The 14,328-nt window shown below is 42.9% G+C and overlaps 1 protein-coding gene across 1 annotated transcript in view; it reads left to right on the forward strand.

Annotated features, from left to right (window-relative positions):
* KCNK12 (potassium two pore domain channel subfamily K member 12) overlaps positions 1–13,884 on the forward strand; it is a 52,113-nt gene extending 38,229 nt beyond the window's left edge. Inside the window, exon 2 of the mRNA XM_036748124.1 lies at positions 12,989–13,884. Coding sequence (XP_036604019.1) covers positions 12,989–13,884 — 896 coding nt within the window. The remainder of the gene's footprint in view (positions 1–12,988) is intronic.
* Positions 13,885–14,328: the final 444 nt, after the last annotated feature.

The following is a 14,328-nucleotide window of genomic DNA, read 5'->3' on the forward strand; positions in this document are numbered from 1 at the left end:
AGGATGCAACTGGAAGCCAGCCTCCCCCAGACAGGGTTATTTACATTTGTATTTGTCCCATAGCTGTTTGTGGGGCCTTCTTAGTGAAGAAACCCTCTTCTGGGGCCTGGAGACAAAATTCATTTGCATGGATAAGTTGTAATAGGTTTGCTTAAAAATCAATCAGTCACACTAGTCAGACATAACTGAAACCATTCAACAGCAACAAAAATTTTAATGTCACACCTCCATGGGGAGAACAATCCTTGGCCCTGCTCAATCCTGGATGGCGTGAGGGCAGATCTGAGCATGCCACAGGAGGCCATGTTGAGGAGAAATGCAAGGGGTAGTTATTTCAGGATCTCCTGGGGAGCAGCTCTGGCCCGGAAGAGCCCAGCTTGCCTCACAGAAGCAGCTGATTCCTTGGCAGCTCACTCATCTTGCCCGTAAGGTTATTTCTCCGAGTATAAACAGGCTCCCGCAGTTAACAGGATAAATATAAACACTGCCGCAAGATCAGGGCTAGAGAATTAAGCGTCTCATCCTGTTCTTCCTGCTGCCACTGTATGGCATAGAGAAAACCGACGAGGAATGAAGCCAGATCCTACAGTCAGACTGGAAGAGCTCCTGAAAGGTGTTTTAGTCCATTCCCCAGCCTCTAAACAGAGACTCAACAAAGCCATCCCAGACAAACCAAAGCCTTTCTTGACTTTAAAGGAGCAATGGATAAGTGCTGCTGGACCTAAAATCAAGGAGACCAGAGTTCAAATCCCGCCTCAGACACTTAATAGTGATGTGATGCCAGGCCAGTCGCTTGATCTCTGTCTGCTATCTATAAAATGAGAATAATAAATGTACCTCCTTCCCAGGGCTGTTGTGAGGATAAAATGAGATGATATTTGTTAAGTGCTTTTCAAACCTTAGGGCAGGATATAGATCAGGGCTGTCCAACTTTAGATTTTATTGAAACAGTAGAGAATATATTTTGATTTACTGTTTTAGTGAGAGCTCTTCGGTAGCTCAGCTTCATTTACTAAAGCATTTATGTAAATTTCTATGCTTGGAGGCAGGCCACATAAATCGGCTGTAGGGGCTGCATTTTGCACAGCCCTGATATAGAGGCTCGCTATAATCAGAGAAAGGAAGTCCAGAAATGAATCCAACTAAATGGAGTTATTGGGGTCTGGTAATTTTTGGAATTCACATATATGTAGTGGATAGGACACTGGACTTGGAATCAGGAGCTTCTGGGTTTAAATCTTGCTTTAGACACTGCCTAGCTGTGTGATCTAGGGCAAGTTACTTTGTGCTTCAGGTTTCTTATCCAAAAAATGAAAGAGGCAGAGTCAATGGCCTCTTAGGTAACTCCCAGCTCTAAATCTATGATCCTGTGTTCCTCTTTTCCTTGCTTCCACCTGGGTTTTAGAGCTGAAAGCTGGTAATGCTGGTAAATGCTGGTAATGAAATGCTGGTAAATATTTAACAATGAGCTCTGGGGGTTGGGGGAGTTAGGGGGGTTGGAATTCATGGGACACACTTTTAAGTTTAATCTGCCTTTTCAACATTTTGTTCATCACTTTCTTAAGCTTTTGTTGTTCAGGCACTTTAGTCCTGTCCAACTCTTCGTGACTCCACTTGGGGTTTTCTTGGCAAAGATACTAGAGTGCTTTGCCATTTCCCTCTCCGGCTCATTTTACAGATGAGGAAATGGAGGCAAATGGGGTTCAGTGACTTACCCAGGATCACACAGCTAGTAAGTATCTAAGACCAGATTTGAATTCAAGTCTCCCTGACTCCAGGTCTAGGCACTCTACCCACTGTGCCACCTAGCTGCCCTTCTTAAGCTTAGACAATCAATAAAACAGTAAATCAAACCCTGATTGGTAGAGTTTGCTGATTTTCTAAGGTGTATCAAGTTGCCTGCAGCACACCCTTGGCTGAAAGAGACCACCAGGATGATCCATCTAGTGACTAAGATTTGAGCGCAGCTCATTTTCTAGTTGAGCGGAACTAAAAGGCTGTGATTAAGTTAGTACTGGCCAATTAATCTGTCCTCTCATTCATACACCTGACAGATATTTATTGAAGGCTTGCTATGTGTTCAGCACTATCCTGGGCACTGTCAGGGGACACTAAAAACCACCTGCTTGAAAGTTCTCTATGGACAACAACTATAAAGAGAGGAACCCTTTTGCTGTGCCAAGAGCCCTCCCCTGATTTGATCCCATTTGACCCTCACAACAATCCCTTGGGTGGTGGGTAGTACTATCATGATCACCATGTTACTGCTGAGCAAACAGAGAGGTCAAGTGACTGGTCCAGTGTCATAGAGCTGGTAAATGTCTGGATCTAGAGTTGAGCTCAAGTCTTCCTGACTCCAGGGCCAGCGCTCTATCCACTGTACCACCTAGCTGCCTCTGAACAGAAGGATATTTACCCAGAAGGTATAGCAAAGACTGAAGTATGATAACATGCCTCCAAGTCAGAGGAACACTGCTACGTCTGTATACCCACTTGGACCCTGGGGAAACTTTAAGTGATTGCTAGAAAACATCTACCCCCACACGCTGGGGGAGGGGCAGGAGCAATTTTGGAAGTCCTCTTCACCCTTCACAAACTCTTCATCAAATTCACTTCTGGGCATCTCAATGCCCAGATCAGTTCACTGCCGGACTCTAGTCGAGCACCTCAGAAACAGTTCCTCACCAACTCAACTACTGCTACTACCAGCTCCAAATTGCTAATGGAGCTTTTAATGGCTCCTCTGACTTTTTGAAGCTCACATTTTCAGAGCCTGCTTCATTTTGTCTGCAATATTCATTTGCTAACATCGGAAAAGAACAAATACAAAAAGATGAAAAAGAACCAGGGGTAGCATGAATTCACAGCCAAATGGCAGCCAGTTGGGGAGATTACATTACTTCTCCCCCAACCTAGAAGCCTACAGCAATTCTTCTTCCTCAATTAAAATAAGGCAGTGCTTCAAGTACTATTATCTGCATTTCATAAGTGAGGAAACTGAGGCACACATCCAGTAAGGCCGGGTTTGAACCCCTTTTCCCAATTCCGGCACCAGCGATGTCAAACTCCAATCCAAAAACGGGCTGCTAATCCACATATTAGGATTCCTGCAGACTGCATATTGATTTCCTTTTTAAATGTAATGTTATTATGTTTTGTTGTGTTTTATTAAATATTTACCAATTACATTTTACTCTGGTTCCTATGGCTGCAGAGTTTGATACCTCTCATTCTTAAGTGTCACTCTAACAGGGAGATCGTTCATTCATTTCACAAATATTTATTAACTATGTACTCTGTGCCCAGCATTGCTCTAGGTGCTAGAATATGAAAATTAAATACTCTTGCCCCATAAGGAGTTTATATATTCTACTGCAAAAAAACCCCCAACATTCCATACATAAGAAAGAAACACAAAATGTATGAATACTGAATCTAAAATGGCTTCCATGGGTGGAGAGCACGAACTTGGAGGGTGAGGAAAGGCCTTTGTGTAGGAAGTATTTGAGCTGAGCCATGAAGGGGGCTGGAGATTCCAAATGACAAAGGAGTATTTCCAGCATGGGCACAGCCTATGCAAATCCCTCTGACACTTTTCTTCTCTCTAGGTTTTTGTGATTCTACTCTCTCCTGGCTCTCCTCCAACCTACCCAACTGCTCCTTTTCAGTTCCCCTGCTGGATCTTCATCAAAGCCATGCATGGTAGCTATCATTTTCCCATCGGGTTCTGCCTTTGGCCCTCTTCTCTTCTCCCTCGATACTGTTTTACTCAGTGATCCCAATAGCTCCCATGGATTCAATTATCATCTCTATACTGATGATTCTCAAATCTACTTAACCAGCCATAATCTCTCTGCTGACCTTTGGTCACTCTTGACTAGCTGCCTCTAGGACATCTTGAACTGGATGGCCCATACACATCTCAAACTCAACAGGTCCAAAACTGAACCCATTATTTTTCTCCCTAAACTCTCTCCCTCTTCCTAAATTCTTTATCCCTGTTGAGTGCACCACATCTTCCCAGTTACCCAGCCTCACATCTAAGAGTGATCCTTGACTCCTCACCCTCTCTCTCATGCCCTATATTCATTCTGTTCCCAAGGACAGTTAGTTTTGCTTCTGTAGCGTCTCTTGGATATGACCTTTTCTCCCCTCTGACACTGCCACTACCCTGGTGCAGGCACTCATCACCTCACTCCCAGACACTTGTATTTGGTTTTTCCTGTTCTTAGCAAATTATTATTGCAGACAAAATGAACCCTGTGTGAAAATGTGAGCTTCAAAAGGTCAGAGGAACCATTAAAGGCTCCATTAGCAATTTGGAGCTGGTAGTAGCAGTAGTTGAGTTGGTGAGGAACTGTTTCTGGGGTGCTTGACCAGAGTCCAGCAGTGAACTGACCTGGCCATTGCAATGCCTAGAAGTAAATTTGATACAGAATTTGTGGAAGGTGAAAAGGACTTCCAAAACTGTTCCTGCCCTTCCCCCCAGGTTGCGGGGGCAGATGTTTTCTAGCAATCACTTAAATAGCCTCTTAGTTGGTATCTACAAGTCTCTCCCCACTCCAGTCTATCTTTCACTCAGCTGCCAAAATGATCCAAGTCTGACCATGTCCTCCCGCTACTCTGTTAACTCCAGCAGCTTCACCTCCAGGATCAAATGTAAAATCCTATTGTGTTGAAAGCCTTTCACAACCTGCTCCCCTAATTTTCAAGTCTTCTTACACTTTATATTCCCCGCACCTATCTATTCTATGAAAAGGTGACACTGACCCTCTTACTGTTTTTTTTTTTTTTAATGACCCTCTATCTCCAGACTTCAAGCATTTTCGCCAGCTGTCCCACATGCCTGGAATGCTCTCCCACCTCGTTTCCACCTCCTGGCCTTCTTGGTGACCCAGTTAAAACTAATACCTACAGGAAGCCTTTCCTGATCCCTGCCCCCTCTTAATTCTGGTACCTTATCTCTATTGACTTTCTCCCATTTATCCTGGATATATCTCATTTGCACATACAGTAAGTCCCTGCCCTCCTTGCACAGAGTGAAGATAAATACTAAATAGTAACTGTTTCTCTTTTGGCCAGGAACCCTGAGGGTCTTGCCCTTCCAGTTTGATTTCTTTCTTTTTTTTTTTGAGTTTTGATTAAAGTGGCTGTCCCTTGATTAACTTCTTAAAGAGGCCTATTCACTGAATGGGCGTTACCTCACTCAAAGTGAGAACCTGAAAAGACCTTAGCCTAAAAGGGCCAAGGTCTTCCAATCCATCCTGTGCCACCTCCAGTCTTCCTGGTGAATATCAGGCCACTGGACCAAGATGGCTCTGGAGAAGAAAGTGAGGCTAGTGACCTTGCACAGCTGTCTGTCACTCAAATCAAAATCAACTGCAAGTCATGGCATCATCTCCCTGATGTCATGGTCCTCCTTGAGAACGAAGGACAAACTATTGACTGACTTACAGGAGGTAAAGATAGTGTTCTCTCTAGGAAACAGCAAGAAAAACAATCTAGAAAGATAGCTTGGAACCAGGCTATAAAGGTCTTTAAGATGCCAGATCAAGGTGATGGTATTTTGTCTTAAAGTCAATGGAAGAGCTACTGATGGTTTTTTGAGCAGAGAAGTAACATGGTCAGACCTTACCTTAGGAAGATTAAGTTGGAGAAGGAAAAGCCTGGAAGCAAAGAGACCAATTAGGAGACCACAGCAAGGGCCCAAAATGGAGTGGTAGTCCTATGAGTGGAGAAAATAAGTGAGATCAGAGAATATGATCACAGCCTCCTTGGTTAATTGGTGAGGAAACTGCGAATAAAAGAGATTAAGTGACTTGTCCAGAGTCATATGACTTCTTAGCGGCAAATCCCTGACTAGGGCCCTGGTCTTCTGACTTAACACTACCTTGCTTTTTCAATGACTATATTACTTTTTATTTTAGCACACTCTGATCAGTTTGCTCTGCCCCCACCCTACAAGTTTCCACCAATTAATTTTAACCTCTGATCTAGAAGATAAAGTCTGAGTCTTGCATATAATACTTGTTAATTATTAAATTGGTTGGTTTCCCAGAAAAGGGAGATTCTGTCCCTAAAACCATGAGGATGTGCAATCTGAGGGGTTTTCTTCACTGTTCCCAGGGTTTAATAAATAGAGCTATCCAGGTTGTTAAGCTTCAGCACAGCCAGACTCCATGACAGATGTTGGGTGTGGTTGCATAATAAATCCCCAAAGATGCCTAACAACTCTTTGGCTCCCTAGGTGTTGAGTATTGATTTCAGTTCTGCACTACACCCTGGACACTACAGTCTACTGCTACTGTTGCTACCACTAAATTTACCAGATGTTCTTCTAGGGTTTCTTTACCCTAGTTGTCAATAAACTTGATTTCTCATGGTTACTCCAATATTCCTCATCTTTTCCAGACTGTACCCTTTCTCCTTCTATTCGTTCTTCCAAGAGCATCCTCCTGTCCATCTCTCCCAGAGTAGAAGTTATCCACGATATGAAGCCTTCCTCTATTACTCCAGCCACAGTGTCTCTGCCTCCTCTGAATCCTCCAAGTACTTTGTACCTTTCATAGAACTTACTACATTCCCCTTTGGGGTGCCCTTACCCTGTTGTAAGTCCCTTGATGGTAAGGATCTTGTCTTATTTTTCACAGAAACTGATTTGGAAGAGACTTCAGAACCCACATAATGCAAACCCTAGAATCCTCTTTACAACATATGTAATAGTCCAGACTCCACTTAAAAATCTCCTACTTCCCAAAACAGTATAATTCATTTTTGGATAGGTCTAATTGTTTGGAAGTTTTTCCTGACATCAAATCTAATTATTTTGAGCAACTTCCATCATACTTGGATGGATAAATGGAGGGATAAATAGTCTGATGAATGGATGCATGGATGGATGGATGGATGTATAGATGGATGGATAGATGGATAGATGGATAGATGGATGGATGGATGTATAGATGGATAGATGGATGGATAGATGTTTTCTGACCCTCCCTGCTGTCTCTCTGCCATTTCCATCATACTTGGATAGAGGGATGACTGGATAGATGTTTTCTGACACTCTCTGCTCTCTCTCTTTCTGCCACTTCCATCATACTTGGATGGATAAATCGAGGGATAAATGGACTGATGAGTGGTTGGATGGATGGAGGGAGGGATGGATGGATAGATAGATGTTTTCTGACTCTGCCATCTCTCTGCCACTTCCATCATACTTGGATAGAGGGGTGAATGGATAGATTTCTATGACCCTACCTGCAGTCTTTCTGTTTCACATTACACTTAAGGCCTTGTCTTTAGCGGCTCTGCTCTGTAGTTTCCTCCTTTCAACTTGCTAAAGGCTACAGCAAGAAAGCTCACATCTGTGGAGGGAAATATGTCATTAAGGTTGGTTTCTTATGTTCCAGAGTCAAATTAGACAACAGGATCTAATTCTAGGATCTCTGATTTGTTGTGCAATTGAAGCTCAGAATCAGTTTGCCAACAAGCTCTCAGCAAGCCTCTGAAATCCCTGTTGACGTATTAGAGTACGGTAATCACAATATTACCTGTAGTGCTACAGGTGCTTCCCTGTTTGAGAAGGCAACACCAGGAAAATCATGGGAAGGTATTTCACAGCTTTTGTCAAAGCAGCAAATTAAGTCTGCTTTCTGAAAACTTGGATGGCAGCTAAATCACTTTATAAATAAAACATCCTGCTCTTGGGTGTGAACCCCTTGTTCCTGGCAAACCAAAGAATTGAAAGAAAAGGGTTTTCACAGGGAAGGTGAGCATTTTCTAATTGCATTTTTGAAACTTTATGAACTTCCTACATCAGGATAAGGGCACCCTGCCCAGAGCCATCCAGATTTCTCCCCAGAAAACCAAGCCTAGGGCCTGTCCAAGGGCTCAAATGACAGCTGCTCCCTCCCTGCCTCCCCACAGGCAGCTGCATGGTGCAATGGATGGAGTGCTGAGCTGGAATCAGGAAGACTTGAACTTAAATCCATCCTCCACACTTACTAGCTGTGTGACCCTGAGTACTAGCTCAACCTCTGTCAGCCTCAGTTTCCTCCACTATAAAGTAGAGATAATAAAAGGCCCTACCTCACAGAGTTGTTGTGAAGATCGAATGAGATATCTATAAAATGCTTAGCATAGTGTCTGATACATAGTAAGCACTTAATAGATGCTTGTTCACTTTGCCCTCCCCACAATTGTTAATCTGAGAAAAAGAAGCACAATAGCTTTCTTGCCCTGGAAGCTCACTCTACCCCTGGGATCCCTTCTTCTGAGTGGTCAGTTCCTCCCAGAACCTCCATTTTAAGGGAAGCACTCAGTCTTCATTCCTCTTCAGACTCCCTCTGCCATGCCCTCACATGGGTACCTTCTTGCCCCAAACTTTTTCAGTCTTCTTATATGTGTTGCCTTCCTCCATTTAGGTGAGCTTTTTGAGGAAGGACATTTCTCTTTTCTTGAGCTTATATTTGTATTCTTGGTGCTTAGTACAATGCCTGGTATAAAGTAAGTGCTTGTCGATTTGACTTGACTTGACAACAAATCACCTGTCCTTGTTGTAGCTGATAAGAACAACATAGTAGTGTGTATACTAATTCTTAAAGAGCTGGGTCTAATTCAAAAACATGGTGCTGAGAGTTTGCCCAAGCAATCTGAAGAGTCGTCAGGTTAGACAGTGAGGATGTTACATTTGAAAATTAAGGTAAACTGAGAGACAAAGTTCTGAGCATGATCATTTATTTGTCAGGTTAGCAGTAACCAATAAATTGGGTCAACGACTTCTCTCAATGAAGACCTTGAGTGAGGACTGACAGAGTCTTTTATAACAATTAGTAAGATGACAGAATAAAATCTCAAGCATATTAGCTTCTAAACCCCAACTATGTTTTGATTCCCTCCCACTGTTTGTACTTCAGATATGGGTAAAATGAGGTAGATTGAGTTATCAAAGCTAGCAGTCATGAGTGGATGAATGAAAGTTGGTGTTATTCTCATTGACACATTTTAATTACTTCAATTAAACATTTATTCTAAAATCATATTGAAGCTTGAGTAATTAGAAAATAAAGGGATCAAGATAAGAGAAGGCTTTTTTCTAGAGTAGAATGGAAGTGATCCATGAAATTCAATTGGATAATTTACATACACCAACGAGAGGAATGTCCACAAAGGGATAGTGCTAAGGGAAAAGTAAAAGCCAGCTCTTGGCTGGTCACAGTTAGAGGTGCTGGGCTTGGGGACAAGAAGACTCATCTTCCTGAATTCCATTCTGACCTCAGACACTTATGAACTGTATGATCTGGGCGAGTCACTTAACCCTGTTTGCCTCAGTTTCCACATCTGTAAAATGAGCTGGAGAAGGAAAGGGCAAACCATTCTAGTATCTTTGCCAAGAAAAACCCAAATGAAGTCAACGAAGTGTCAGACATGACTGAAAATGACTGAGCAACAACAACCCTTTGGAACAAAACACCCCTAGTGAGGCCACCAGTCACTTTGCTAAATATTTAAATATACAAAAGAAAATTTGAGTCATCTATCCTGTAAAATCAAAATAGTTGAGTAAGTATTTCTCAAACGCAGGAAGCAGGGGAACCTGTGATTTCACTGAATCACTTTTTTGGTGGCAGGCAGGCTGCTTTAGCTTTAAACGGGCATGGGAATAGACCTGTTACTGACTGGTCTTTGTTCTCTGTTTTCTTGATCTGAGACCCTACTGCTTTCAAAAAGCAGTTTGTTTCTTTTCCCAGACTCTGAATTTTATAACAACATCTCTTTCAGACTAGATTCCCATGTATTAACTTCAACAGGTTCCTTTTGCCTGGCTAAGCTGCTTTGCCTGCTAGAAACAAAAGGATAGGAAGCTCAGAGTCAGCATATTGTCACCCAGCCAGTCTGAGGCCAGATTTGAAGTCAGGAGTCTTCCCAACCCCAGGCCCAGCTCTCCATCCACTACGTCACTTAGCTACTGGGAAAGAGTAATTTTGCATATTGAAAAACCAACTATTTTATACTTATTCAGAACTTATTTCTTTAGAGAAATTTTACTGATATCTTTTTTCTTTCTTTTGGTATTAAATTTTATTTTGAATTTACATAATAAAATAAGCATTTCCATAAAAAAGATGATTGTACATGATAATACAAGTCTACTATGTGTGACTTGCTATTGCTTTCAAATATATAACGAAATTATCCTTTAAATTTTTTTCCCTTTTTTCCTTTTCTTTTCCCCCCACCCCCATCCCAGAGATGGCTATCATTAGACACAAATAGATATATGCATGTATATGTAATTATTCTTCTATTTATCAGTTCTTTCTCTGGAAATAGATACATGCATGTATATACATATATATAATTATTCTTCTATTTATCAGTTCTTTCTCTGGATGCACATAACGTCTTTCTTCATATGTCTTTTATACTTAATTTGCACATTTATAATAGTCAAAATAACTTATTCATTGAAAGTTGTTCTTAAAATAATATTGCTGTTCCTGTATACAATGTTCTCTTGGTTCTGTTCATCTTACTCTTCATTATTTTGTGCAAATCTTTCCATGTTTTTCTAAAATCATTGAGTTCACTTGCTATTGGTATCTTCTAACATCATTTTCATTTTCAAATACGTCCCTTCGTGTCCCTTACCAAAAGAGCCATCCTTTGTTACATAGAGTAAAAAAGAGGGGAAAACATTTTCAGTAAAACTAGGCAAGATATCAACAATTTAGGCAGTGTTCCATGCCAATAGTCCACCACTTCTGAAAAGAGGGAAGAATGATGTATTTCTTCATCTTTTCTCTAGGGCTAAGGTTGCTCATCATTATTACATAGTTCTGTTACCCTTCAGATAGGCAGTGAATACCAGTGATTTTGTTCTTACAATCATTGTAAAAATGAATCCTAGCGGGCACAAGGAGGTATGAGCCAGATAACACTTTATGGTCAACCAAAACCAGGCCATTCCAACAACAATTTAACAGCAAACCCTGCAGGAAGATGTGAATTCCAGATCCATACACGAAATCAGCAGTATGTACCCGGGAGTCCCTCAAGAGGGTTGGGTCTCAGACATTGAGTAATCAAAATATAGAAAGTCAGAGGGCACAGTCTTAATCGACTTCTACAGCGAAGAATAATGGCAACAGCAAAACCCCTCATTCATTCTGGAGATGAGCCTCTCTGAACTCTAAGAAAGTGCTAGGACAACAGCAGGCATTCATTAAGCACCTACTGTGTGCTACAAGTACCGAGCCAGGCACTGGATCACAGTGACAAACAATAAAACAATCCCTGCCCACAAAGAGTCTTCGTTCTAACAGGAGAAATACAGACGCATAATCTATCAACAGGCCTTATTCCAAACCTTTCTAATCTGGTAGGACAAAAGATACTTGCATGCCATAGTATGAGACGTCAGAGTAGGAGTGACATCACAGTAGCTTTTATCTCTGTTGTACTTTGTAGCTTATAATAAGAAGAGCCTGCATTTTTATAATGTGTATGTTTATAATGTGTATGGTATAATTTCCAAAGGCCTTTCTTCCTCTTACAACCACCTTATGAGGTAGGTGGTAACGTCAGGCCCATTTTACTGATAAGGAGTTAAAGTGAGTTGGCCAAGACTTGTTTTTCAATCATTTCAGTCATGTCTGACTCTTTGTGACGCTATTTGGGGTATTCTTGGCAAAGATACTGGAGTAGTTTGCCGTTTCCTCTCTAGCTCATTTTACGGATGAAGAAACTGAGGCAAACGGGGTTAAGTGACTTACCCAGGGTTATACAGATAGTAAGTGTCTGAGGCCAGCTTTAAACTAAGTCTAAGAATGGTTAAGTGACTTGCTCACAGGTTAGTTAAGTGGCAGATTTAGTACTCGAACTTAGGCCTTCAGACACCAAATCCAGTGCTTTTTGCACACTATCAGGCTGCATCTTCCCTCAAAAAACCATCTAATGTACATATTATATTTCCATGTACCTTGAGTTAGACTGTATGTTAAAAATTCAAGGTGAAGGTCAGAATCAAGCTGCCCTAGGGAGCAATTGGGTATTTGCTCATGGGATTTTTCAAGGTAATGCTTGCCAATCGTATATCAGGGACTGATATTTCAGCATTACCAATTTCAAGAACCATTTTTTATGATTGTTTAAAGGAACACTTATTAAGCCCCAAACTATGCCCTACCTCCTTCGTGGAGTTTAATCCCCATACCAGTGACTGGTGAAACACAGCGAAGATTCGGGAAAGTGTCATTTTGGTCACTTGGGCAAATAACCCCTCTTAATACTAGTGCTTTCCTTCTGTTATTTATTTCCTATTTATCTTGTACATAGCTTGCTTTGTATATATTTGTTTGCAAGTTGTCTCCCCCATTCAACTGTAAGCTCCTTGAGGGCAGGGCCTGATTTGCCTTTTCTTTATCCCCACTGCTTAGCACAGTACCTGGCATGTAGTAGACACTTGCTAAATGTTTCCTGATTGATTGACTGACTTATTGGTCAGAACTGTAACTGAGAATTACAGCATCTGGGGTGGATTCATTTGGGACTGAGATGGAAAGCGGGGGATGTCAGAATGAAGAGCGACAGGGACCCCAGAACATCCCCCACATGCTGCCACCGTAGCTGAGAACATACATCCCAAATGGTGCAAGAGCCCCTAATTAACAGTCTTCCCAGGTTTAAGGCTGCCATGCTGGTGTTACAGCCTGGCCTCACTTAAATCCGATTCACTTGCAAGTCAAGACATCACCCCCCTGATGTCATTGGTCCTCTTCAAGAATGAAGGACAAATCACAACACTCGTTGCTTGGTGCTACAGTGAAGGAAAGAAGGGCAAGAAGAGGAATACGACAGTGTGGGAACCCTCAGAGAGTAGCATCCATAGACTAGGGGCTCCCTCTAGACACTGCCAATGATACAATTCCCAGAGCTCACCATTTAACCAACCCCCTTTTCACTGATGTCTGCTCTGTTTTCGCAGGTTTTGGCATGACTACACCCTCCACTGTGGCTGGGAAAGCCTTTCTCATTGCATATGGCCTGTTTGGGTGTGCAGGGACCATTCTTTTCTTTAACCTCTTCTTGGAGCGCATCATCTCTCTGCTGGCATTCATCATGAGAGCCTGCCATGAACGGCAGCTCCGTCGGAGCGGCCTGCTGCCCCCCAACTTCCGCCGTGGTTCGGCATTGTCTGAGGCAGACAGCCTGGTGGGCTGGAAGCCCTCTGTCTACCACGTGATGCTCATCCTGGGCATCTTTGCCATCCTCCTCTCCTGCTGTGCCTCTGCCATGTACACCAGCGTGGAAGGCTGGGACTACATGGATTCTCTCTACTACTGTTTTGTGACTTTCAGCACCATTGGCTTTGGGGACCTGGTCAGCAGCCAGCAGGAGGCCTATCGAAACCAAGGGCTGTACAGACTGGGCAATTTCCTCTTCATTCTCATGGGTGTGTGCTGCATCTATTCCCTCTTCAATGTCATCTCCATCGTCATCAAGCAGGTTCTGAACTGGATGCTGAAGAAACTCAGCTGCCAATGTTGCAACCGATGCCGGAGGCCCAGTTCCCGCCTGGGGAGACGCAATGCCATCACCCCCGGCTCCCGTTTCCGCCACCACCTCACCGCGATGGAGGCCGACGGGCACTACGATAGCGACGCGGAGGGCCGGAGGTTATCGGGAGAGATGATCTCTATGAGGGACCTGATTGCCTCCAACAAGGTCTCCCTGGCCCTCTTGCAGAAGCAGCTGTCAGAGACAGCCAACGGCTATCCCCGAAACGTGTGTGTCAACACACGGCAGAATGGCTTCTCGGGGGGTGTGGGGGCTCTTGGGATCATGAACAATCGACTGGCAGAAACAAGCGATTCCAGGTAGATAGAGTGTTGGGGGTGGGGGGGCGGGATGGGAAAGACAGAAGATGCAGCCTTTTGGTTTTCTTTTTAAATTTGCCCTATGAGAGTGGCGCCATCTATTTCTTTATCTAATGAGATGAAATAAGATACCAAATACCAAGTGATCCTACCAGGGCTCTTAGGATCACCAGCTGATTTCAGAAGATCCTAAGCTACCTGCTAACTCATGAGTCTCTTCCCAAATGTGTTGGGAACCTTTGCCTCTACCTAGCAGGCACTGAGGATGACACCTCAGCTCTTTGGAGAAGAAAGAGGGGTCCAGGGTTTCTCTCTGCTGGTAGAAGCACAGAGAGTATTTCCCTGCCATAGGGCCACCAGCGAGGACTGTACCAAGTCCCTGCTGGAAATAGCATTTCTCCTAAACCCTAAAATGTATGGTGCATTTTCTCATGGCTTGGAATTAATT

This window comes from Trichosurus vulpecula, chromosome 3, assembly GCF_011100635.1.
Source record: "Trichosurus vulpecula isolate mTriVul1 chromosome 3, mTriVul1.pri, whole genome shotgun sequence".
Lineage (NCBI taxonomy): Eukaryota > Metazoa > Chordata > Mammalia > Diprotodontia > Phalangeridae > Trichosurus > Trichosurus vulpecula.